This window comes from Balaenoptera ricei, chromosome 2, assembly GCF_028023285.1.
Source record: "Balaenoptera ricei isolate mBalRic1 chromosome 2, mBalRic1.hap2, whole genome shotgun sequence".
In the NCBI taxonomy this organism is placed as follows: Eukaryota; Metazoa; Chordata; class Mammalia; order Artiodactyla; family Balaenopteridae; genus Balaenoptera; species Balaenoptera ricei.
Genome location: NC_082640.1, coordinates 110,975,801 through 110,998,097, shown reverse-complemented (window position 1 = coordinate 110,998,097; position 22,297 = coordinate 110,975,801). Strand labels below are relative to the sequence as shown.

Genomic DNA, 22,297 nt, shown 5'->3' with positions numbered 1-22,297 from the left:
AAAACATGTGTAAACTCACTGGCTCACTGACAGAAGGGCATAGAACATGGCATGAGGCAAATGCAAATACCTCTGACACTAAAACTAATGACAGCTTGTAGTACTTACAGAATGTTTCCTGACAGATTTCCTGCTAAGCAATCTAAATGAATGATCTCATAGGATTCTCACAAACATCATCCACATTTTGCAGCCCGAAGAAACTGAGAGACAAAGAGAAGTAATGCGTCCAAGACTACCCAGTGAGTGATGGTGGGGGCGCAATGGGAGCCAGGCTCGGAAGCCAACAGCAGTGTTTTAATCACCACTTCATCCACCTTCCCGTTTTTCACAAATACAAGTCAGCATCTGCCCAGTGAAACAGGGAATGTTCGCACCTGTTGCCAGTCTAAAAGCAGCCTGACAACATCTGTAAAGCCTTCAAGAATAATTCACACTCACTGTATTTTCCTCAGCACAGTGCAAAGTACCTGTTCCCACCAATCCACAGGGCCTTGGCATTCTGCCTCTAGCAAAGAGATGTGAAGCTCTGTCTGCTCTTTATCAAGGCCAGTATCATTCAAAGGCATCTTAAAGAGCCAAGATAGGTGGTTCATTTTTAAGCCAATATAAGTATCTATAGCCTATAAAATAGGTTTTAGGAACGTAATTGGACCATGCTGTGGTGGCCTCGCCATTGTTACAAAATGGTGGTAATTATATCGACAACAATTTATGGATAGGCTGCTTATTAAATATACATAAGATCCAAAGATTTGGTTTCGACGACAAAAAATGAATGTCTTCACTGGAAGATCTATCTTCTCTTTTGAAACTGAGGGAGCTGGGACAAATGGCCTGCAGGATATATGTGATCAGCCGAGCAGTGGCGACGAATGGAGACTATTATTTTACAAGCTGTCCCTCCCTCATCTGCAAGTTTCTCACCAGGATGTTCATTCTTTTCAAAGCAGCCTTTCAACTGCTTTCAACGGGTGAGGCTGACTACGAGGTGGGGTACCACAAAGAATGGAGACAACACATCCCAGGAGAGGACTCCCTCATCCATGTCCTGCCCTCCAGGCTTCCTGGGGCTGGGGTGGGGGGATTCCAGAGGGTCTCAGTCAAGGAAGACTGTGCACCCGCCCTCACGAGTCAGGAAATGCGGACCACATTCTGTTGATCTCTGATGGAGAGTAGTGACTTCTGGAAGGACTGGACAGAAATGCTTCTGAGGGGTAGAAGCTGGATCCTAACAGAGACAGGAGTGGTGGCATGAGCGAGCGAAGGAAAGGAGGAAGCCTGGCTCTGTGTGTGGTTTTGGAAGGTTATCTTTCCACCCAAGACAGCTGGCAGAGGCTTCCCAGTTGTCTCAGCACAGGACTAGCCTGTCTCCTGGTGCTGGTCGGGGTCTTTCAACCTCCCATGAAGGCTTTGTGTACCCTCCTTCGTCGGGTTCAAGCTCTTCCCTAGGAATGGGATGGAGGCTCGGGAGGGGCTTCTCACCTGCTCCTGCGGGGGTGAGCGGAACTCCCTGGTCTTCCGAGCAGTCAGGGCCGCAGACATGTTCAGGGCCTGCATGAGTTCGTTGTAGCGGAACTTCTGATTTGCCTGGAGCTTGGAGACATAAATGTCGCCAAAGGCCACGATGGCCTCCACCCGGTGCTGCAGCTCCCAGTCACAGAGATAGCTGAGGAGCTCACACATCTGCAAAAGTGTACACACACGTGAATATAATAATACGTCATGTACATTGGTGAAGCAGCTATCATCCCCATTCTACAGATGGTAACACTGAGACTTAGGCAATTTAAGGAACTTGCCCAGTGTCACAGAGTAATCATAGAGCTACTACTGGAATCCAAGTTGGGCATTACTGGATGATTCTGGATTAGTACTTGAACCCAGAGCCCAGCTCTTTACTGCTGAGCCAGGAGAACAACAGGAAAATGAGCTCATTAAACACAGAGCATGTCTGCCTGTGGAGACAGAGAACAGCATGTAGGAGAGCGTTTTCCCAGGGCTCTAAGCTCAGTACAGAAACCACCACTGAATGGTACATATGAGCACTGGGTCTCCTTCCTGACATCTTCTGGTTCTGGATGATGGAAAAGCGAGACCTCTGCTTCCCTCCCCATCTTTCATTGTTTTTGTTTATCGGCACTGTTTTTCTATGATCAGTTGTTATAACTAATCTTATCACTATTAGAATTTATACTAATAAGAAAAAAATAGCCATACCTTATTGAGCACTAGCTATTTGCCAGACACCGTGCCAGGCACTTGCCATACTTTATGTGTGTTCCTCATATTTTTACTAAAGCAGAAGTTCTATTTACCCACCTCCACTTAACCCATCACACGTGACTAAAGAACACTCTCCAGTGTGTCTGGGCACAGACAAGGCCCCGGGTGGTGGGGTGCTGTCACCTAGCAGGACAGTCTCTGCACATCTGCACACCTCTGCTCCCGCCAGGTAAACTGGGACCCAGAGCTTACGATCGTCCTACTTGTGATTATAATTACAACATTTAAAGTCATGTGGGTGAATGAAATAGGAAAACTAAGTTGAATGACTAGGGAACATCTGTGAAAGGTGAGTTGTTTTTTTTTTAAATGCTAAAATTGAGTGTGAGTTAGACAACTATAAAAAGTTGGGGGAAATCATAAAAATCTAGAAGCATTTTGCACTCAGGTTGCTTTCAATTACCTCTAAATCTGCAGCCTACCTTAAAGACCCCAAAGTGGTAATCGTAGATGGTGCATGACAGGTGTCATCCATGGAAAAGAGAGGACGCTACGTGCCAGTCAGGGACTCACATTAAAGAAGAGGTCTTGCCCCAGATCATGTGGATATAGATACCTGCTTCAATTAAACTGGCTACTGCAGGCACACTTATTTTCTTAATTTTAGAGTTAAGAAAAGTTACAATAAAAAAAGCCAACTCTTAGTTTTGACATTTTCCTATTGTTTTTCTGTTTTCTATCTCATTTATTTCTGCTCTAATATTTATTTCCTTCCTTCTGCTAAATTTGGGCTTGGTTTGTTCTTTTTCTAGCTCCTTGAGGTATAAAGTTAGATTATTTGAGATCTTCCTCCTTTTTTTAATGTAAATATTTATTGCAATGTACTTCCCTCTTCTATTTTTGCTGCATCCCATAGGTTTTGGTAATTTTTGTTTTCATTTTCATTTGCCTTGAGGTAACATCTTTTTTTAAAAAAATTTAATTAATTAAATTAAAAAAAAAAAAAAAAGAAGAGGTCTTGGCCCTCCATCAGAATAGCACATTTCTATGTTTTAATAAAATATTTAAGGTACATATGCAAAATTTGTTATGCTTCTTCTCTATATTCAATGTTTTGATGAAATGACCACCTACCAATCCCATCATATTGGATAAGAGAGCTTCGACTGCAGATTATTTTTTATAATATATTTTACGCTAACATATGTTTCAAATTATATTTTTTAAACACACATTTTAATATTATGTTTTACTATATCATCATCCACATTTTACAAATCATAAAGTCAAGACTGATGGGCTACTGACTTGGCAAATTTATTTAGCCAGGAAGTGGCTGAGGAGCAGGAATTGAAATCCAGGGATGCCTGAACCAGGGTCACTCCATTGAGATAAACTGCTCTCCTCTATTTCTTTTCTTTTCTCTTTTTTGAAGAGAAATTTATTGAAGTATAGTTGATTTACAGTGTTGTGTTCATTTCTCCTCTATTTGTTTTCATTTCTCTCTTCTCAGTGCTGAGAAGACAAAAGTCACCATCCTCTTTCAGTGCATCCCTGATGCTAGCTTACGTCTGGTAAGACTAAGCTGCGCAAGGGGGCAGCTCTAAGTGAGCAGAGCTCCTAGCTCAGATGGCACTTTCTTTGAGTGCCAGTGTAACCGGTTCACGTCAGGCTTGTGATCGGAGCACGGCAACAAATGAGAGCCGGTGATGAGTGTGGTCATCCTACAAGCCAGTTCCTTTGGACAACTCCACGGCCAAAGGCTCCTCCCTGTCTCCAGACAAGATGTCACAAATGAGCGCTTTAGTCCCAAAGGGTAGGAGAGAAGATCAGGGAAAATCCGTCACTGGGACCAGAAAAACAGTTCTAAAGCACACGCTTCACTGACGAGGGCTGGTATTTTCGTTTTGGTTTGGGGAGACTTAGGGAGTACCTTCCAGCTCAGGAACAAGCAGGACCAGTGGGCGCTCTCCCTGAGCATCTCTGCTACACTCCACATTCAGGCCAATGCCCACAGTCCTGGCGTCACCACCAGGCTGCACTGTCTCCCTCCCCAGCTCTTTCCAAGGGCAGGAAAGAGTTACCTGCAGCTTGACGGACTCCGGTAACCGGGTCTGCAACAAGCCTCTGACGGGAGCCTCCTTGCCGGCCTTTTCCCCAGCCTCCACAGCCTTCTCCTCCACCTGGGTCACCTCCTCCTTCTCTGCTCCGCCCTGCGTGCCCCCACTGTGCTCCCCAAACACGGAGGGGTCGATGAGAAGGAGGATCTGCCGAACATCGTCATCGTCAAACACCCCCATGACCAGCAGGGTTCCGATGAGTTTCAGCACAGGCACAAACTGGAACTCCACGGACCCCCCGACGGGGTCCCGGATGTGAGCCCCACTGCACTGCACTGCCTCCGTCAGCATGCTCAGCGCCTTCGTCTTGAGAAGCTCCAAGGGAATCTCGGGGCTCTGCTTCTGGTGTTCCTCGCTGGTCATGACGAAGCAGGAGGGGGAGAACCTGAACCCTGGCTTGAGGCACGTTCTCGGGCCCACCCCAGGGAGCCCATGCCTCTTGGACTCGTCCGGGTACAGGCGGATTTTCCTGGTGCTGCTGGTGATGGGGATGATGTACTCATTCTTCATCATCAGCTTCCTCTCCTTAGCGCTGGCCAGGTGGATGCTGATGAGCAGGTCGTAGAAGCCGGAGCGCAGGAAGCCGGGGAGGTACTTGTTGTCAATGGCGTAGAAGAGCTGGGAGAGGTCCACGTGGCTGCACAGGGCGTAAGCCACGCGGCTGTTTCCCAGGGCACACAAGGCGCTGTAGAGTCTCAGCGTGTGGTAATGGAACCACATGAGGTCCTCCTGCTCGCAGAGCTCCAGGATGTCCACACACCTGAGGAGGAGACAAGCAATCAACCACTCCACGGGGAGAAAACTGTGCCAGAATTCAGCGGAGCACTTACCCTCGGAATCCCCACGGATCTCACCCGAGCCAAGGAAGGCAGAGCGGGTAGAAGCCTGGAGGAGTCTCTTACAGGTTATCATTCGTCTCCCAGTTCTGGTCCATATCCCAACTCCTGATAATCCACCATTTCTAACTATGAGGGTCTCAAAAGTCTGTAAGACTTAAAAGACACTAGCTTGGGACTTCCCTGGTGGTGCAGTGGTTAAGAATCCGCCTGTCAATGCAGGGAACACGGGTTCAAGCCCTGGTCCGGGAAGATCCCACATGCCATGGAGCAACTAAGCCCGTGTGCCACAACTACTGAGCCTGCGCTCTAGAGCCTGCGAGCCACAACTACTGAAGCCCACGTGCTGCAACTACTGAAGCCCATGTGCCTAGAGCCCGTGCTCTGCAACAAAGAGAAGCCACCACAATGAGAAGCCCACGCACCACAACGAAGAGCAGTCCCTGCTCGCCGCAACTAGAGAAAGCCTGCGCGCAGCAACGAAGACCCAACGCAGCCAAAAAAAAAAAAAAAAAAAAAAAAAAAAAAGACACTAGCTTACCAAATATCAAAGTCCCCATTATTAGGGAAAAACCCAACTCAGAACTGAAAACATTCAGGTATGTGACAGGTGACTTGGTCCTCTTATTTGTAGGCTCAAGGGGATCCTCTGTTTCCTGATGTAAGAACCCCTCAGAAGACGTAGCTAAAGCCCTCCCATCAATTTACCATTCTGCCTCATCTATGTAATCTCCAGTTTACCATCAGCCATGGGGCTATCCTTTTCCTGAAAACAAACACACACCCGCGCTCTTGTCCAGAGAGGAAACGCCTTCCAGTCTGTGATGAGTTGGCGTAGTCAGGTAACCAGTGCACTTTCTCCATCCTGACTGTAGAGATCTATCTGTTGTGTATTATTCCCTTGTGTGTGGGGGCCCGGGGCTTTGATCTCTGCTTAGATTCTTCCACTTTGTCTTGGTCCTCACTGAGAATCTGAGGACACTTTGCAATTGGCTTACCTGGCTGGTCTCCTGGTCTTTTCTGCTCCTTCCCCACATTAGCCTGTCCTTCTGCTGCCCATGACCCAGTGGAATACCTAAATGTGAGCTATGCAGGTGCCAAATACCTCCATCCTCTATTGCTTTATTTTTTCAGTCCAAGAGATCAAGGGGTAATAACATCCATAAAAATAAAACTTACTTAATTTTTTCTATGTACAGAACCTGAACTAGATTTTCCCTACACAATTTCATTTTTTCTCTCTCAGCAATCCTTTGGGTGGGCATTGATCTCACTGTACTGATGAGAAGACTGAGGCCTGGAGTGCATGAGTAACTCACTCAAGGCCATGCAGCCAGAAAGTGATGGTGCTGGAATTGAATCTAGCCCATAATCCAGGAGCACCTCTTAAAGAGTGGGGACCAGGAGCCTGATTCTTGGTTCTCCAAGCAAGCTAGGCATGCCTCATTCTTCCCCTTCTTGCCATCAGTAACATATATTTCTGAGCCATGCTAGGGTTTTTAATTAAACGCATGGAAATGTCCCTGAGTGCAGGTACTCGGAGCTACAGTGAAAGCCCCGTGGCAGGCACATCACTGTGAATACCATGCTGTTTCTGAGTGAATAATCAAAGTGGGGAAGGGAAAGAAGAGAAACCGAGGCTTCGGGGCAATCAGCAGTCATCTTGGGCCCTTTGCCAATGAGGATGCTCCTCCTTGGCTTCTGGGCTTGCTGGGTACCTGCTTCCCTGCCTCCCGGGCCCGGCCCTCCCTCTTCGGGCCCCTCCGCTACCTGTTCTCCTCGGGGATGTAGAGCGCCATCATCTGTAGGGGCTCCAGGCACTGCACCACCCAGCCATGGCGCTCGCTCACCCGCTCCGTCTCCACCTTCAGGAAGTTGCTGGGCATGCGGCTCCAGAGGACGGGCTGGATGCTTTGGACGTCCAGCCGTGGTGGGCACTGCGGGACGGGGTTTTTCTCTTCACTCTTAAATATGGCCGCCGACAGGGGCATGGCGTTCTGGGGCAAGGCAGAAAGGCATCAGGGAGGAGAACACACGTGCAACGCAGAGATGCTCAGTGGCTGGACAATGCACCCGGCCCATGATAACCAAAAGGATGAGCATACGTTACAAAGAGACAAATGCATCCAGGGACCAATGAGGGCTTCGCAAGCATCAATGAAGACCTGACATAATGGGTTACGTGAACATTCATTAATTCTTTCGGTACTCAACAGAAGTGGGAGAAGGGGAAAATAGGAACCTATTAGTTTGGGAGGCACATGACAAGCAAGAGGTGACAGACTCCCAGCTTTCTCAGGCCTGAGCTTCTCCCCTTAATGGTCAGTAGGCCCCCTCATGTCACAGACGTTAGATGAGGGGACAGATAAATACCTTCAGCTTCCCAAGTTCAAACTGAAACAAAGAGGTGCTGGTAGGCTGCAGGAAGACCGCTGGAAACACTTTGGTATTGGGCTCCACCTGGAAACCAAAACAAATCCAGATGTTTGCCCAGAATTATAAAATCATAGGGGGGCTAAGTCATGGGTGTTTCAGTCAACACTCTCACTCTAGCTTGAGCTGAAAGAGGGCAGTTAACTGGCTGCTCATTGTTCACTGCTCAGAAATTCCCAGAGACCCGGTGCCTAAGCGTAGCTACTGTCACTGCTCCCACCTTCCACACGCCCTTCCTCTCCCCACGCGGGGCTGAACGATCTCACGTCCTTTCAGTTCCTCTCTCGGGTAACCGAAGCCAGCAGCTTTCTGCAGTGCTCAGGAGGACAGTCGCAGCCCACCGGCCACCGAAGGCAGTGCCTGCTCTGGTCACAGAACAAGCTGAGGTGCTGCTCTTCACAGAGCACGGAGACCCGCCCCCCCCAGGCCCACAGCGAGGACCACCATCCATCACTCCCGCCCTGGAAGGTGACAAGGGAGGGTGGTGCGGTGGCTTCAGTATTCTTTCTCAAGGCACATGGGTGTCGGTCAGGCAAAGCCGGGGGACCTACAGCAGAGCGTCGCAACCTCAGCCCTACTGATAAACGTCTCCAGAGTTGCCAAATGTCCCTGAAGGGAAAGGAGGCCCCACTCGAGAGCCCGCTTTGCAGGCAGGGATCACGCGGCGCTTCCCTGGAATTACATGAAGAGGCCGCACCTGGAGCCTCTCTCCTCCCTCAAAACCGCTCCCTCTCACTTGGTTCCTCTGGACTTCTCTCCACCCCTTCCTCACTCTCCATGATTTTAGTTCTTACATTAGATGGCGCAGGATTCACCAACTGCCTTTTAGCTGCCACTGAGATGAGGCATGTGGATTTATTTATTTATGACATCTGGGGCTCCACTTATCCCTTGCTCACTTTGATGTCGGGCTTTTGATCAGACTCGGAGGACCACGGAAGAAGAAATGGAACTTTAATTCCACCAACTAAAGTCCTTTGCCTTTAAGCAAACCTTGCGACTCTCCCGACCTGTCACATTAGGGGCTGCTGGGTATTGGGAACATACCCTAAAAGTGCCCCTCAATGAGTCACCCCCTTGTACAATCCCCTCTCCTAGAACCTGTGCCTTGTTTCCAGCAAACAGAATATGGCAAAAAGCGACTGTCATGCCCCTGATTGGGTTACATTGTAGAAGACTCCATCTCAGCAGATGGGAGAGGAAGATGGTCCAGACAGCCTCGGAGAAGTAAACTGCCATGTTGTCAGAGGGCCATGTGACAGGAGTTCCAGGGGGTCTCATGGGGCTGAGAGTGGTCGGCCCCTGGCTTCAGCCAGCAAGAAATGGAGCCCTAGTTCTACAAATGTAAGCAAATGAATTCTGCCAACAGCCATGTGAGCTCAGAAAGGGACCCCGAGCTCCAGAAAAGAATGCAGCCCGGCTGACACCTTGACTGCAGCCTTGTGTGACGCCGCCCAGAGGACCCAGCTAAGCTGTGCCCTGACTCCTGACCCACGGACACCGTGGGACAATAAATGAATGCCTTTAAGTCACTGAGTTTGTGGTAATTTGTTATCAGGCAACAGAAAATGAATAGAGCAGTTTTCCTTTCTGCCAGGATATTGGTTACGGGCTTCCTGTAAATAATGAACTTCCTCAATGCATTCAGACATAAGAATTATAAACACACATCTTTATGGCTGGAAGTGACTTAAAAGATTGTCTGGTCCAGTGCTATCATCTGCTCACGATGAGGAGGCCAGACTGGTTAGACCCCAGGCGCGCACCCAGCACATGTCATTTGAGCACACGGTAGTGGGCTTACGTTTCAGATAAAACGTTTGCTTTTACCTGATGCTTCAGGTACCCATGGACGATATGAAGGGATGATGCCAGTAAAACCAACGGGTAGGGAGGGGGCTGCTAGAACTGCCTAGGCTATGTCTGAAATAAGCTTTGGTAAGGACATTCAACAATTATTTAGTGCCTATCACATACCTTCTTTGTGCCAGGATCTGGGTTTATGGGTGAGAGACACATATGGGAAATTCTGATTTGATGCTGTGTGACTTTGGCCACAAGGCAAGAGTCATCTCTGGTCTGGCGCCAGATTTCTCAAATACCCAATAACATCTAGAACAATGTGTGTCCCTCAAGTCATGGCAACTTGAAGCAAGCAGAGGTCTGGCAGCTGAGAAAACTTCACCTGGACCAGCCAGGTGAAGAGAGAGAGAAATGCATTCAGCCAGAGGTTTTCTTTGCTGAGCTAAATTGTACCAGTATAGGGAACGATAGGCTGAAGAGGGTGGTACGTTTTTAGGTCCCTCAGGAATGGTCCCTGCAAACTTCATAAACTACCCAGTCAAATGCCAGGGCCCTCCTCAAACCTGCTTGCAGAGAGGAGGTCCTTGAAAGCATCTAGGATGGGTGCCCTGGGATGGGTTTATTTCTACCGTACAGAGTATACTCCCACCACGATGAACAACGGAAACGTCTCTCCAATCACTAAAATAACAAGAACACACAAGGATGAGCTCCTGATGGGTGTACCTAAGGAGAGAAACTGCAACTGGTGGTGTGGTAAGTGGAATACTAGACGGCCCTCCTGACCCCTGGGGTTAGTCCCCTGATCGTGTATGTCACAGGGCAAAAGGGTTTCTGCAGATGTTAGTAAGGCTACTGACCAGCTGGCCTTAAGATAGACAGAATATCCTTGTGGGCCTAATCCAATTGCACGAGCCCTTAAAAAAAGCAGGTGTTTTCTCCTGCTGGGGGCAGAAGAGAAAATCAGAGAGAGTCTTGAAGCACGAGAAGAACCAGATGTGCCCTCGTTGGCTTTGAAGATGGAAGGGGCCACGTGAGAGGGAATGTGGGCACCTCTGGAAGCAGAGAGGGGTTGGCCAGCAAGAAAATGGGGACTTTGGAACCTCAGCCTACAACCACAACTGGATCCTGCCGACAACGTGAATGAGCTCGCAGGGGATTCTACCCAGAGCCTCAGGACAGAGCTAGCTCATTCCAGCCGACACCTTGATTTTTGGCCTTGTGAGAACCTGGGCAGAGAGCCCAGTCAAATCTACAGAACTATGAAATGATAAATGGATGCTGTTTTAAGCTGCTAATTTTGTGGTAACTTTTTAGGCAGCAATTAAAAAACTAGTGGCTTCCCAGCCGAGTTGGTCAGTTTGATAATAAATACTTAGCAAGCACTCACTAGGTACCAGGTACCGTCTCATGTGTTAGGGGATGCAGCAGTGAACCTGAGAGATGGCCTCTCCCCTCAAGGAGCTTACATTCTGGAAGTGGAGGCTGCATTCTAATGGAATAAGCAGTGAGCCCAGATTTGAGGCTGCCACGAAGTGCCATGGACTTTCTTCCCTTTGTGTTTAAGGTACCTTTTATCACTGGCTGCTATGTTTTGTCTTTGCAATGACAGACATTCTATTTCTAATCACGTGTGAAGGTCAGGGCATAGGAACTAGCCTGAACTGAATGGTAACCCCTCTGGTAAATCTGAATCTGACGGCTGGCTCTGCTCTCAGAGCAGTGTGGCTGGAGTGGCAGTAACTGAGGAGTATCTCTTGAACACACATTTTATTTCTCATTTCTCCCATGATTACATTAAGTGAGACAGAAAAAGCTTTTCAAATTGTGCAGCAGTATTTAATGGGGAGGTCTAGAAACATTGTTTGAGAGAATCCTCCACTCATTATTTTGCTTACTGGTCCTCTCTGAATGGAAAGCCAGTATATAAATATTGCTGCCCTGCTCCTCTTGAGATAATTGAAAAATGAAAATGGCTACAGCTGCAGAATAACAATTATCCCACTGCTGGGAGCCCAGACGCATGGCTGGACACGTTAACTGTCTCACGGGAATGAGCAGGGGGCTGGGTGGGGATGAGCCCCCCGAGGGTCCCTGCTCAGAGTCCTGACCTCCTCCCCAACCCCACCTCAGGGTGGGAGTGGGTTTGGACCCCTGAGCAGAGCCATCGGGATTTATACGCATGGAGTCACGCCAGGCATCCTGGGGTGCAGGTGCCAACATGCAGCTCAGACAGTGGACCAGCCCAATGTCAACCAGGAACTACTGTGAAAGATGGGATACAAATGTGTTCTCCTCTTTGTTGTAACATCTTCTCACCGTCATGGGCTCTTTCCTGAAGCAGGCAAGTCCCTGCTGCTGCAAATGCCATGGGCCATTTATTTATTTATTTATTTAGGGACCTTAAGAGTGATTAGATGCTTTGGAGCTCTCTGTAGCTCAGGGAGGACCCTTCAGTCAAACTCATTTCAAAAGTTAATGGGAAAAAGCTAATGGATTCTGAAGGACGGCAGTAATGTATATAAGCCTCCTCTCGGTACTGGTGGGGAGGGGAACGTGGAAGCATGAGAAAGTACTGGAAGAATACCTTACTTTCTGCTTCAAAGCCTGGTTTTGCAGAGGCCTCTTTCTGGGAGCGGCTGGTGGGGTCCCAGCTGCTGGGTGGTGGTGATGATTCCACTTCTTCCCAGGAGGAAGAGGAGGTGTGCAGGGGGCTACCCACTGCAGGAGGTCCTGGAGAGGACCGCCACACCAGCAGGCCATCCCTGGCCCCCAGGAAGGGCCCTGCCATCTGATTTTGGTCACCTAACATTTCAGACAATGGCTGCCAAGGGGTTTTTCAGCCCAGAGGCTGTAACCTGGGGCTGATTCTGGAATCTGGGGTTTTAGCCATTTACACAGGAGCCGGAGGCTTTTAATCCGCTGTAGTTGGCTAAGCTTCCCTGGACACTGCCTGCCATTGCCCTGGTCAGAACTCTTCAGGAGCTCCACATTTCTTCCTAATACCTCCCTACCTTTCCAAATTTGTTACTATGAACCATAACCCATTCTATTCTGTCCATCGTTCCTCAGACATACACTATGCCCCCGTCTCCATTACTCTTCTGTGCCATTCTTTCAATCTAGTACACTCCTCTCTCTCCACCTGGAAGAATTCTTTGCTTCAAAATCAAGATTTCTCTGTAATAAACCTTCTCTTCATCACTCCCAATGGAATCAGCCTCTTCCTTCTCTGAACTCGGATAATACTCTATCCACACGTACATGAGGCTCTCCATTCTACCCTTGGAGTGTCAAGAAGGTTTAATACAGAAATTTGACTTCCTAACTTAGCCTGTCTCACAGTATGCTCTGTAGAACTCTAGGCTTATAGAATATTACTAATTGTTTAAAAAAAAAAAAAAAAGCTCTTCTTGGTTAAATAATATGAGAAATGCTTGGCTAGGTTTCTTTCTGAAGCATTTCTTAAACTTTTCCTGTACTAACACTCACTGCGAAACTTCCAAAGGAGGATATCATTTGTGGCATTTCCCAAGCTTACTTGGCCATCAAAGATGAAGCTTAAAGGAGATTAGGCTTCTTGTGGTTAATGACGGGTAAACCTACGTGGGTATAATTAATGGCTTCCCCAAGTAGTTCTGTCGAAGTTCATAGTCAATGAAAGAGGAAAATAAATTATTTATGTAAATGCATTTTAAAGCACCCTGTAAAGAAGCCACAGTGAATGAGAATAACCTTTTATTGCAAAGGGAATACTCCCTGGCAAATCAGTTTTTACAGGTCTATATTTTGAGCACAGAAGTTTCTTAAAGAGAGGAGTATCTCTGTTGACCTTTTAAACTTTGCATCTCATATAGTGTAGGTAACATGAAAGTTGCACAAGAAATACTGATGGAACCAACGAATAACCTTTTAGAGCCCATCACCAAGGAAAAGCCTTCTTATCTTCTAGAAGGATGACCAGCATTTCTGATCAACCAATAAATGAGATCTTTCCCTCTCTGAACAAAAGGAAGTCACTTTACTCTTGTCTGTCTCCCTAGATGGCACTGGACCACATGGGTACATCAACTCCATGTGCTGTGGTGGGGACGCCACCTACGGAGAAGACCGAGGAGCCGTGCCCTGAGCACCAGGCTGGAGATGCTGCTGTCACGGCCCCAGGAGCCGCCCCTACCTGGTAGCAGGTGCCGAGTTCCCTCCCGTTGGCCGAGAAGGACAACATGCCCATTGCCAGATCCACGAGGCAGCCGATCTCTAGGTCCACGTTGCTGCGACTTGCTCTTTGGGACGTGGCCACGATGTCCCCACCCCAGACCATGTAGCAGTTGCTGCGCTTCACACTAGGAGCCAGAGAGAGGAAAAGGCACAGAATCTGGACTGGGGCAGTTTGGAATCAAGACTCAGGATTGAAATGCCCCCCAAAGCTTCCAATGAAGCTTTCCAATCAGCTGCGAATAATTTTTTTTTTCTTAAATGAATTCACTCAGTTTAGGAATGTGGCACCTCTATCTGCTTCAAACAGCAGAGCGTTCAGGCAACTTGCTTCCTGGCTCATCGTCAATTCATGTTTCTGAAACAGATAATGGGGACGGTAGTATTCCCACCTTAGAAGTGGGAGATAAAGGTGCAGAGAGGATGACTACCACAGGTGGACTTAGAGAGGAATTTGGTATAAGAGGCAGGAACGAAAACTCTGTGTCCTGAGTTCCATTTCAGTGCCAGGGCAAAAGGCCGTGTGACACTTGAGAACTCAGGCCCACGTTCCCTAGGATGGCAGGCCTGGGCCCCAGGAAGATTTGCAAAGTAGATAAAGTTAGTCTCTGATGGCCTCCCACCTCCTGATCTGTACTACCCCCCACTCCCAGCTCCCTGGAGCCCTGCCCCCTGCACTCTTCACCACCTACCAACCTGGGTCCCTTCCTCAGCTAGCTGGCTACCACCCCCAAGAAAGAAAACTCCACCATAGGCATTTAGCTTTAAAAGCCAACTATAATAACCACAAAGCCTTTAAACTCCAAAGCCTGGGTTTTTTTTTTTTTTTTAATTTTATTTATTTATTTATTTATGGCTGTGTTGGGTCTTCGTTTCTGTGCGAGGGCTTTCTCTAGTTGTGGCAAGTGGGGGCCACTCTTCATCGCGGTGCGCGGGCCTTTCACTATTGGCCTCTCTTGTTGCGGAGCACAGGCTCCAGATGCGCAGGCTCAGTAGTTGTGGCTCACGGGCCTAGTCGCTCCGCGGCATGTGGGATCTTCCCAGACCAGGGCTCGAACCCGTGTCCCCTGCATTGGCAGGCAGATTCTCAACCACTGCGCCACCAGGGAAGCCCAAGCCTGGGTTTTTAATGGTAAGATTTCAAACCCTGGGTGGGCTTTGGAGAAGTGGTATGTGGATCCCCAGAGCCCCTCACGATGGCTGCGGGCAAGAGGCAGCTGGTATGTCTCCTCCTAAACCCAGTCCTGGTGTGGCTCATCTGAGGGACCCGGTTGCTTAAAGTAACACCAAGCGATTTGTCTCAGGCTAAAGGAGAGAGTGACTCTATACGGGATGCTAGAGCAGCCCCTTTAAACTTCCTAAGGTCAATCTGATCTGGCCTTGGAAAGCCAAGAGTTTGATTAGAATTCTCCCAGGTTTTTTCCGGTTCTAGAAGTCCATCACTTTCCCAGACAACTAGAAATCCCGTGTGTAAGCACTCCTTCACCTCCTCCCCTCGACTCTCCTCCGCGGCACCAGTCAGGCTGGTTTCTCAGAGTGAATGCCCTCAGGCAGCGCCAGTGCAAATTGCTCCTTCCAAAGAGTTATAGCCATTGCTAGATTTCCATTAAGGTTAAACTGTGGCGATGTCATTACTTCTTTTCAGTGATTCAAGTACGAAGTACACTAATGACTACAGAATTCATTTAATAAGGTACAGAAGCCGCAAGAGTGTGAAGTGCCACACTTTGGTCATATTTCAAAGGGTCTAAGTTTGAAATGCCTGAACACATCCGAAAATCGATCCTGTGTTTACTTCTTATTACACAAGACAAAGAACCAAGAGTTAATGAGCACCTACTATCTACTGGGTCTTACGCTAAGGTGCCGATGTGTCAGTTAATTTTCACCATGAATGTGGTCACCGAGGCTCAGATAAATAAAAATAATCAGTCTGGCATGGCAGAGCGAGCAAACTGGAGCAACAGACCCAACTGGGGTGCGACTGTGTGCTTTTTGTTCTTTTGGCTGAAGAGCAAAGTCTGGAGTGGTCAACTGCTTTCACATACTTTCCTTTTAACCAAACCAGATGTTGCATCTGGTTATAGCATCTACTCTGGGCCTCATAACACGATGGACATTCAGTGATGGTAATAAGAGGGCTGTTTATTGAGTATTTGAGTTCAGGCACTGCTGTAGGCTCTTACCTATGTATCATCTCACTTAAGCCTCATAACACTCTGTGAGATTAGAACTATTATTCTCATTTTATAAATAAGGAAATTTAGACCCAGGGAGGTTAAGTAATAGGTCCAAAGTCACACCTCTAGTACGTACTGGAACCCAGTTTAAAGCGCAGGCAGTTTGCTTCCAAAGTCTGTACTCTTAACCACCCGCCAACAATGGTCCCCCCAGAAAACAGCAATTGCGCCCGACCTCTGGCCATTGGCCTTTGATGAGCAAGTAGTATCTGAAGAGTACTGACTGCAAAACATTCCTGACTTTGTAGGGATAAAGTTGTCATGAGAAACAACTTATTACATTTCTATACAAGCCTGCCATCTGGGCAAGGACTCTAGTAAATCTCACTTAGGTGGAAATAAGGCATGGTCTGCTGGTTCATTTCTGGGGCATCACTGGTTAAAGATCCTTCCTTGGTGGTAGTACCAACGGACCCGTGGGAGGGTATGGGTGTGCCTAAAACATATTTTCCTTGAAGATCCCTAATTTCTATTCAGTGGTTATTATTTATAAATTTGCCATGTCTCTTTTATGTTCTTTATGCTTTCAGCCACTACAAACTTCTGGGATGAGAAGCTCTGAGTTGATCAGTTGCTGTGTGATGTGGTACATCTTCTTATTTTCTGCAATTGGCTTCCCTCAAGCACCCAGGGATTTTTCTCTGTCTTGTTCTGATGTTGTAGAAATTGGGGCTTGCCTAGAAATCACGGAGTCTGAGAGGAAGCCCAGGCTTCCCGACTGTCCATCTGTATCTCCCATCCCTGGGTCATGTTTTATACATGTGATGAAATTGCCCTTTATTTTGGCTAATAACACTTCTCCCACCATAGTCCTCCCCACCCACCCACCCCATTTACTTAAGGATTTTAAGCCTGTGCTTCGTTTTCCCTTTGTAATAGAGGCTGATGTTTCCTTTGGGGTGTGAGGGGGAAGGGAAAAAGGGGGGGAGGCCCTGGGGGAGGGCCAACCTGTCCCTCAGGAGTCCTCTTACCTTTCGTGGACCCGGCCTCTTTCGTCCCCCAGAGTAACAGTCACGGTACAGTTTTTATTCAAGTCAAACTTTTCACTGTACAAATGATAGTCGGGAGTCACCCATCCGACCCAGACGCAGGAGGGGTCCTGTCCAGCAAAGATGCGAATTGCGTAGTAGCACTGCTGGGGAGAGACCACAGGGGGGCGTGAGTGACCCCCTCCCCCGCCCCTGTTGTGGGGAGCGGGCTCAAGAGGCAGAAATTATGCAGCAGCCCCCCTTGATTCCCTTTTCTTAAAAAGCACACACTGTTCTGGGGGTGTACTGCACTGCACTCTGGACTGGGGGAAGAGTTGATGAGAGAATCTGGCTTCCTTATTTTTTCCTTTTCTGTTGTGCTTTAGCCTAAAAACATCAGGCATCTAATATACCACCCTCTGCCCAGAAGATGCTGCTGCCGAGGCCAGGGGCAGCCACTCAGAATGGTCAGCACAGAACCCTAACCCTCTTCTGGGTACCAGAGCTGCTAGGGCGAGCCAGGCACATCTTTGCCCTCAGAGAGAAGAGCGATGAAATTGCCCTGGGGGCCGGGGGTTAGAGAACTCAGGCTACACTTTGCAATTCTGCAGGAAGTCTAAGTTTTTTTAAGTCTTGAAAAAGATGCTACAAAAGAAAAAGCCCACAATGTGGCCAAATGTGCTTTGTGTGGTCATCAGACTCAGTGACAGGCAGGGCTGAAAAATTACAGCCATTCTTGGTGGGCATTGTAACAACTTGTGAATTGTATCACTGTGTTATCATAACTACTAAAGCACTGAGGTAAGTGACTGCTTCATCATTTTCTTTATGAAACTGAGCACATTTATTCTTTTTTTCTATTTTGCTTCTATTTTTTTTTTTTTAATTTTTACTGGAGTACAGTTGCTTTACAATATTGTGTTAGTTTCTACCGTACAGCAAAGTGAACCAGCCATACATATACATATATCCCCTCTTTTTTGGATTTCCTTCCCATTTAGGTCACCACAGAGCACTGAGTTCCCTGAGTAGAGTTCCCTGAGCTATACAGTAGGTTCTCATTAGTTATCTATTTTATACATAGTATCAGTAGTGCAAATGAAGTCCTTTTATGTGCAGTCTGTCCTACTTTTTGATTGGAAAAGGGTCAGCCAGACACACCTGTGCTGGCATCTTGGCACTGGCAGCTATGAATCATGTGACCTTGGACAAGTCACTTGTCCTCTCTGTGCCTCAGAGCGCATGATATTGTTCATCTCCTGGGGTTGCAGTAGAACTTAAGAGGGAAGGTGATACAACGTGCTCCGTGTAGTGCCCTGCACATAGTAAGTGTGTGACATGCCGCTGCAAGAATCATACTCTTGATAGTTAACCTACGAACGTGGGGTTGCAGGATAACGTTATAGAAGGGGTGACACGCATTTCTTCCAAAGCAATTTGTGTGTGTGTGTGTGTGTATGTGTGTTTTTTGGTCAGGTGCTAAAGAAGGATGAGAGAAAGAAAGAAATTCAGAAGCATTGCTTTCTGACCACTGTCTGGCCTGAAGAAAAAGAACCAAAGGCAGCCTCCATCTTCTGGGCTAGCTCCCTGCTCCTTTTTCTCATTTGACTGCTTTCAACATTATTCCTGGCACTGCTCAGAGAGACGGGAGAATTGATTCATAGCAGTTTACATAAAAGAGCAAACAAAAGGATTACATTAAGAATCCCCCCCTTTCTCCCCCAACTGATGTTCATTTCAATCAGAAAGGCAGTGCTGAGTCCCTGGTGGCAAATAGGCACCAATCACACAATGATGCCCAATTAGATGCTCCAGGTAGAGTTCTGTTTTGCACTGAATAACTGTTTTTCTTTCCCCCACTTGAGAAATGCCATAGATATGTTCTGGAAGCATCAAGAAGGATATTAAAAGACAGAGTAATTGGCAATTAAAGAGGATCTCTAGACAGACCTTTGCTGTAGGGGGCATATTACCAGGCACAGCAAAGAATCAAATAATTAAAACCATAATTGAGCACATTTACTTACTGTTGTTGTATGAGAGAGTATTTCTTGCATCTGTTTCCTGGGGGGAAGAAATCCATGTTTTAGTTCTTCAGGTCTATAGAGAAGCCCACAAGTCTGACAGGCAACTGATCTACCTTTAATGACGAAGGCAGGTTTAAGAAGCTGGCTCTTTCCTATACATGAGTGAGCCTGACTGGTCCTGGGACTTGTTCATTTGCAACCTGATACCACCAGGCAGGGCTCTGACTTCCAACTCTTGTCTCTCAGCCCAGGTGTAAGTTAGAGCTAGGGGGAGGTTGGGAGACGCTAATAATGTAGGCAGGGATAACTTGGAATACATTATCCTGTTCTCTTAAGCAGCTTTGCTTGTTTAAAGCTTGGTAGATAGTAAAACTCTAGAGGAAACCCGGACCAGATATACATCAACAATAAAAAATAGACATTAAAGGGAAGAAAGATAGCAAGGAATATATTCCTTATCAGGAAGGAGGAAGTCACATTACTCATGAGTCACACAGCTACTGGGTTGGACACTGTCCATAGTTATGCAAAGAAGGTGGTATTTGCCTACAGAAGCTTCTAATTTCACACAAAGGCAACAACAATTGAACCCTCTCATGCACTTACATTCTTTTTACTCCAAAAGCATACGAATTATAGGTTGCAAGGAGGCTAGGGACTCAGACAACTTGGGAAGAGCAGAAACTCGTTCACTGGATGTGACCCAGTTAAGCTTGATTGGTCCCCTGATTATACACTGCACACACACACATGTGCACGGGCATGCACTCGTGTGCACACCCATCCTCATTTCTTCCTGACTGAAAGCAGAGGGAACCCTCCTCACAGGGCTCTAGTTGTGCCGAGGTAGAGTGCGCAGGAGACAGACAGAAAGCCGACTTTGCAACAGACACGCTGAGCACCTCTGAGAGCTGGAGGCTCCTCCCTCACCTTTTCTGGAAAGCGTCACTGTCCAGACACGGGCTGTGACTGAAGGAGGAGTGGCACTCGACCGGCACGCTCAGGCGGCAGTAGATCATGCTGGCACTGCTGTTCTGTGTGCCGAACGTCTTGTGGATCACCTTGAGGCACGGAGGGCTGTCCACGGTGCCATCGATCCTCACGACCTGGAAATGCCGTGGTCCTCACCTGACACAGCCTGACTCTGACCCACCCCTCCTCCCCTCACTGACTACTTACGTCAAGGCTTCATGCGAACTACTAAGGTTGTCATGAGTGATAACGAACCATTACACTCATCCTTACGTGGACCGTGCCCTATAAAGTATCACAGATCTGCCTCTGGCTGGGGGAGTGAGGGATCTAAATTAGGGATCTAAAAATGCTCACTGGGTTTTCTGCAAGGTCAAGGATGCCAGGCAGGGGGGTAATGCAGTGTTGTATTCGCTGATGCTGACCTTTTAGGAAGGTGACAAGTGGCTGAAGGAGAAAATCTTTCCAGAGGTTTCCCCTGTCAGTGGGCATGAGAACATCTAAGGGAGAAGGCAGCAGAAAGCCCAAAGCTCAAGAAGAGACATCAGAGTTTCCTTAGGAGGCACTGTCTCCCACCCAGTGCCTTTCCCACCTTTACCACAGTTGCAGCCTGAGCGCGGAAGCTCCTGGAGACTCCTCTACATACGGAGGAAATTCCCAGCTCCAGGGCACAAGCACTGCAGGGGCTGCACTGGAGGAAAGATCAAAACTGGATTTTTGAGGTGTGTGTGTGTGGCCGGGGGCTGAGGGGGGGTGGGAGGGAGGAGCAGAGAAAGTAAACAGACTTACAATAATAATTTTGTTACAATCTGAGCATTTCTGCCTGCGTTCTAGAGAACACTTCCTATCCTGCGGTCCATGAGTACACTTGCATATTTTTGTGTGGTTTGTATATTTTTCTAAGTGGAGGTTCTCTAGATTCTATCAGTTGGCCAAAGGGGTTCACGACCTCCAAAAAGTTTATGAGCCAGCTTTCTAAAGTAATGGCCGGGTAGGAATCAGAGAAATTAAAGTCTCTACCATTTAAGAGTGTGGGGAAAAGCGGAGGGTGAAGAGTGGATACTTGCTGAATTCAAAGTGGGCAGTGAGTGAAGGGGACTTAACAGTCTGGGGGAATCAAGCCATTGAATCTAACGCTTCAGCGGAGCTGACTTGTCTGACATCCCATAGGCCCCCATCCCACCCCTACGCCATGAAAAAACCATGGTGGGGCTGGGTGATACAGAGGCAAGCAGATGTAGAACCAGAATCCGAATCAGGCTGCTTACAATCTTTGGCTTCTCTGCCTCTCTGCTCCCCCGACAAGGTGGGAGGCATCATAATCAACTACTACACCTCCACTTAAAAACCTGGAGACGGTTCTGCAGGAATTAAACAAAGCCTAAAAGACATCGAGTTATGAGCAGAGGAGAACCAGGTTTGGAACACATCATCCTGAGCGCAGGTACTGAACTTTTTTAGGAAAACAACATTTAAGGTCTCTGGATACTGTATTGCTATAATACCGGTATAGGCATGTCTGGAGAAAACATTGTGGCCCAGAGGTTTGGGGATGGATCTGCAAGGTGCTTACCACTTGTAAGATGCCACTCAGCTGCCCCAACTAAGGCACCTGCAACGACGGCTCTGAGCGCCAGCGAGGAAGTGACCGGGGTAGGCGCAGCTAGGGCGTGGACTTAGGCAAGCACCACCTGGTGACAGGAGCACCAGCGGGAGTTCAGGGCCTTGGTCCCCCCTGGCCTGCCAGGGTCCCCGCAACGTGCAGCGTTACCTCTATCTGTGGATGATCCTTGGGCACGTTGACAAATGTTGGGAGGCGCTTGCTGAACCACACGGCCACGTCGCGGTTCATGTTGACAGCAAAAGGCTCAAAGCCCTCTTGGAGGCCGCACATGGTATAAAACTTGAATGTGCTGGCGTCCATCCCGAGATTCATGCGGCCGATCTGAGACAGGCCCAGAGAGCATATGGGCACAAAGCCTGCAGAATGGTGAGAGAGCCCGGTCAGCCCGCAGGACTCTCCTGGGAAGCTGGGAGGAAGCGGAACCTTTGTTTCCTTAACAGCTTTGAGTCTCAGCAGGAAAGACAGAAAGATGGGACAGCGTCCTTTTCTTTCTTCCTGGCACATAAACTCAACAACAGGAGGTCACATGGAGTTTACGGCTGCCCTTGGTATATGGGAAAGAAAAGTGAGTCCGGTTCAAAATGATTTGTTGAAAAAAACAATCATCTAGGTAAGATTCTTCTTAAGACATAAATAAATATCAGCTGGAAAAGTAAAACCAATAAGAGAAAAAGTGAAATTCTTTATCTATGCCTTAACTAAAATTGATTTTAGGCCCTGGGTAATTTTATTTTATTTTATTTATCTCTGGAGATGTTTTTGTTTTTTTTTTGAGGTACAGTTGATTTACAATATATTAGTTTCAGGTGTACAACATAGTGATTCAATATTTT

The 22,297-nt window shown here is 47.7% G+C and overlaps 1 protein-coding gene across 4 annotated transcripts in view; it reads right to left on the bottom strand.

The window, feature by feature from the left end:
• RYR3 (ryanodine receptor 3) overlaps window positions 1-22,297 on the bottom strand; it is a 553,341-nt gene that overhangs the window by 179,034 nt on the left and 352,010 nt on the right. For 3 of the 4 annotated variants that reach the window (XM_059913701.1, XM_059913702.1, XM_059913704.1), the window contains exons 28-36: window positions 21,612-21,820; window positions 19,799-19,974; window positions 18,869-18,905; window positions 16,845-17,008; window positions 13,596-13,761; window positions 7,556-7,642; window positions 6,953-7,179; window positions 4,311-5,106; window positions 1,486-1,686 (exon numbers count right to left, since the gene is read on the bottom strand). In XM_059913701.1, coding sequence (XP_059769684.1) covers window positions 1,486-1,686; window positions 4,311-5,106; window positions 6,953-7,179; window positions 7,556-7,642; window positions 13,596-13,761; window positions 16,845-17,008; window positions 18,869-18,905; window positions 19,799-19,974; window positions 21,612-21,820 — 2,063 coding nt within the window. The remainder of the gene's footprint in view (window positions 1-1,485; window positions 1,687-4,310; window positions 5,107-6,952; window positions 7,180-7,555; window positions 7,643-13,595; window positions 13,762-16,844; window positions 17,009-18,868; window positions 18,906-19,798; window positions 19,975-21,611; window positions 21,821-22,297) is intronic. The other variant, XM_059913703.1, reaches the window with a different exon arrangement.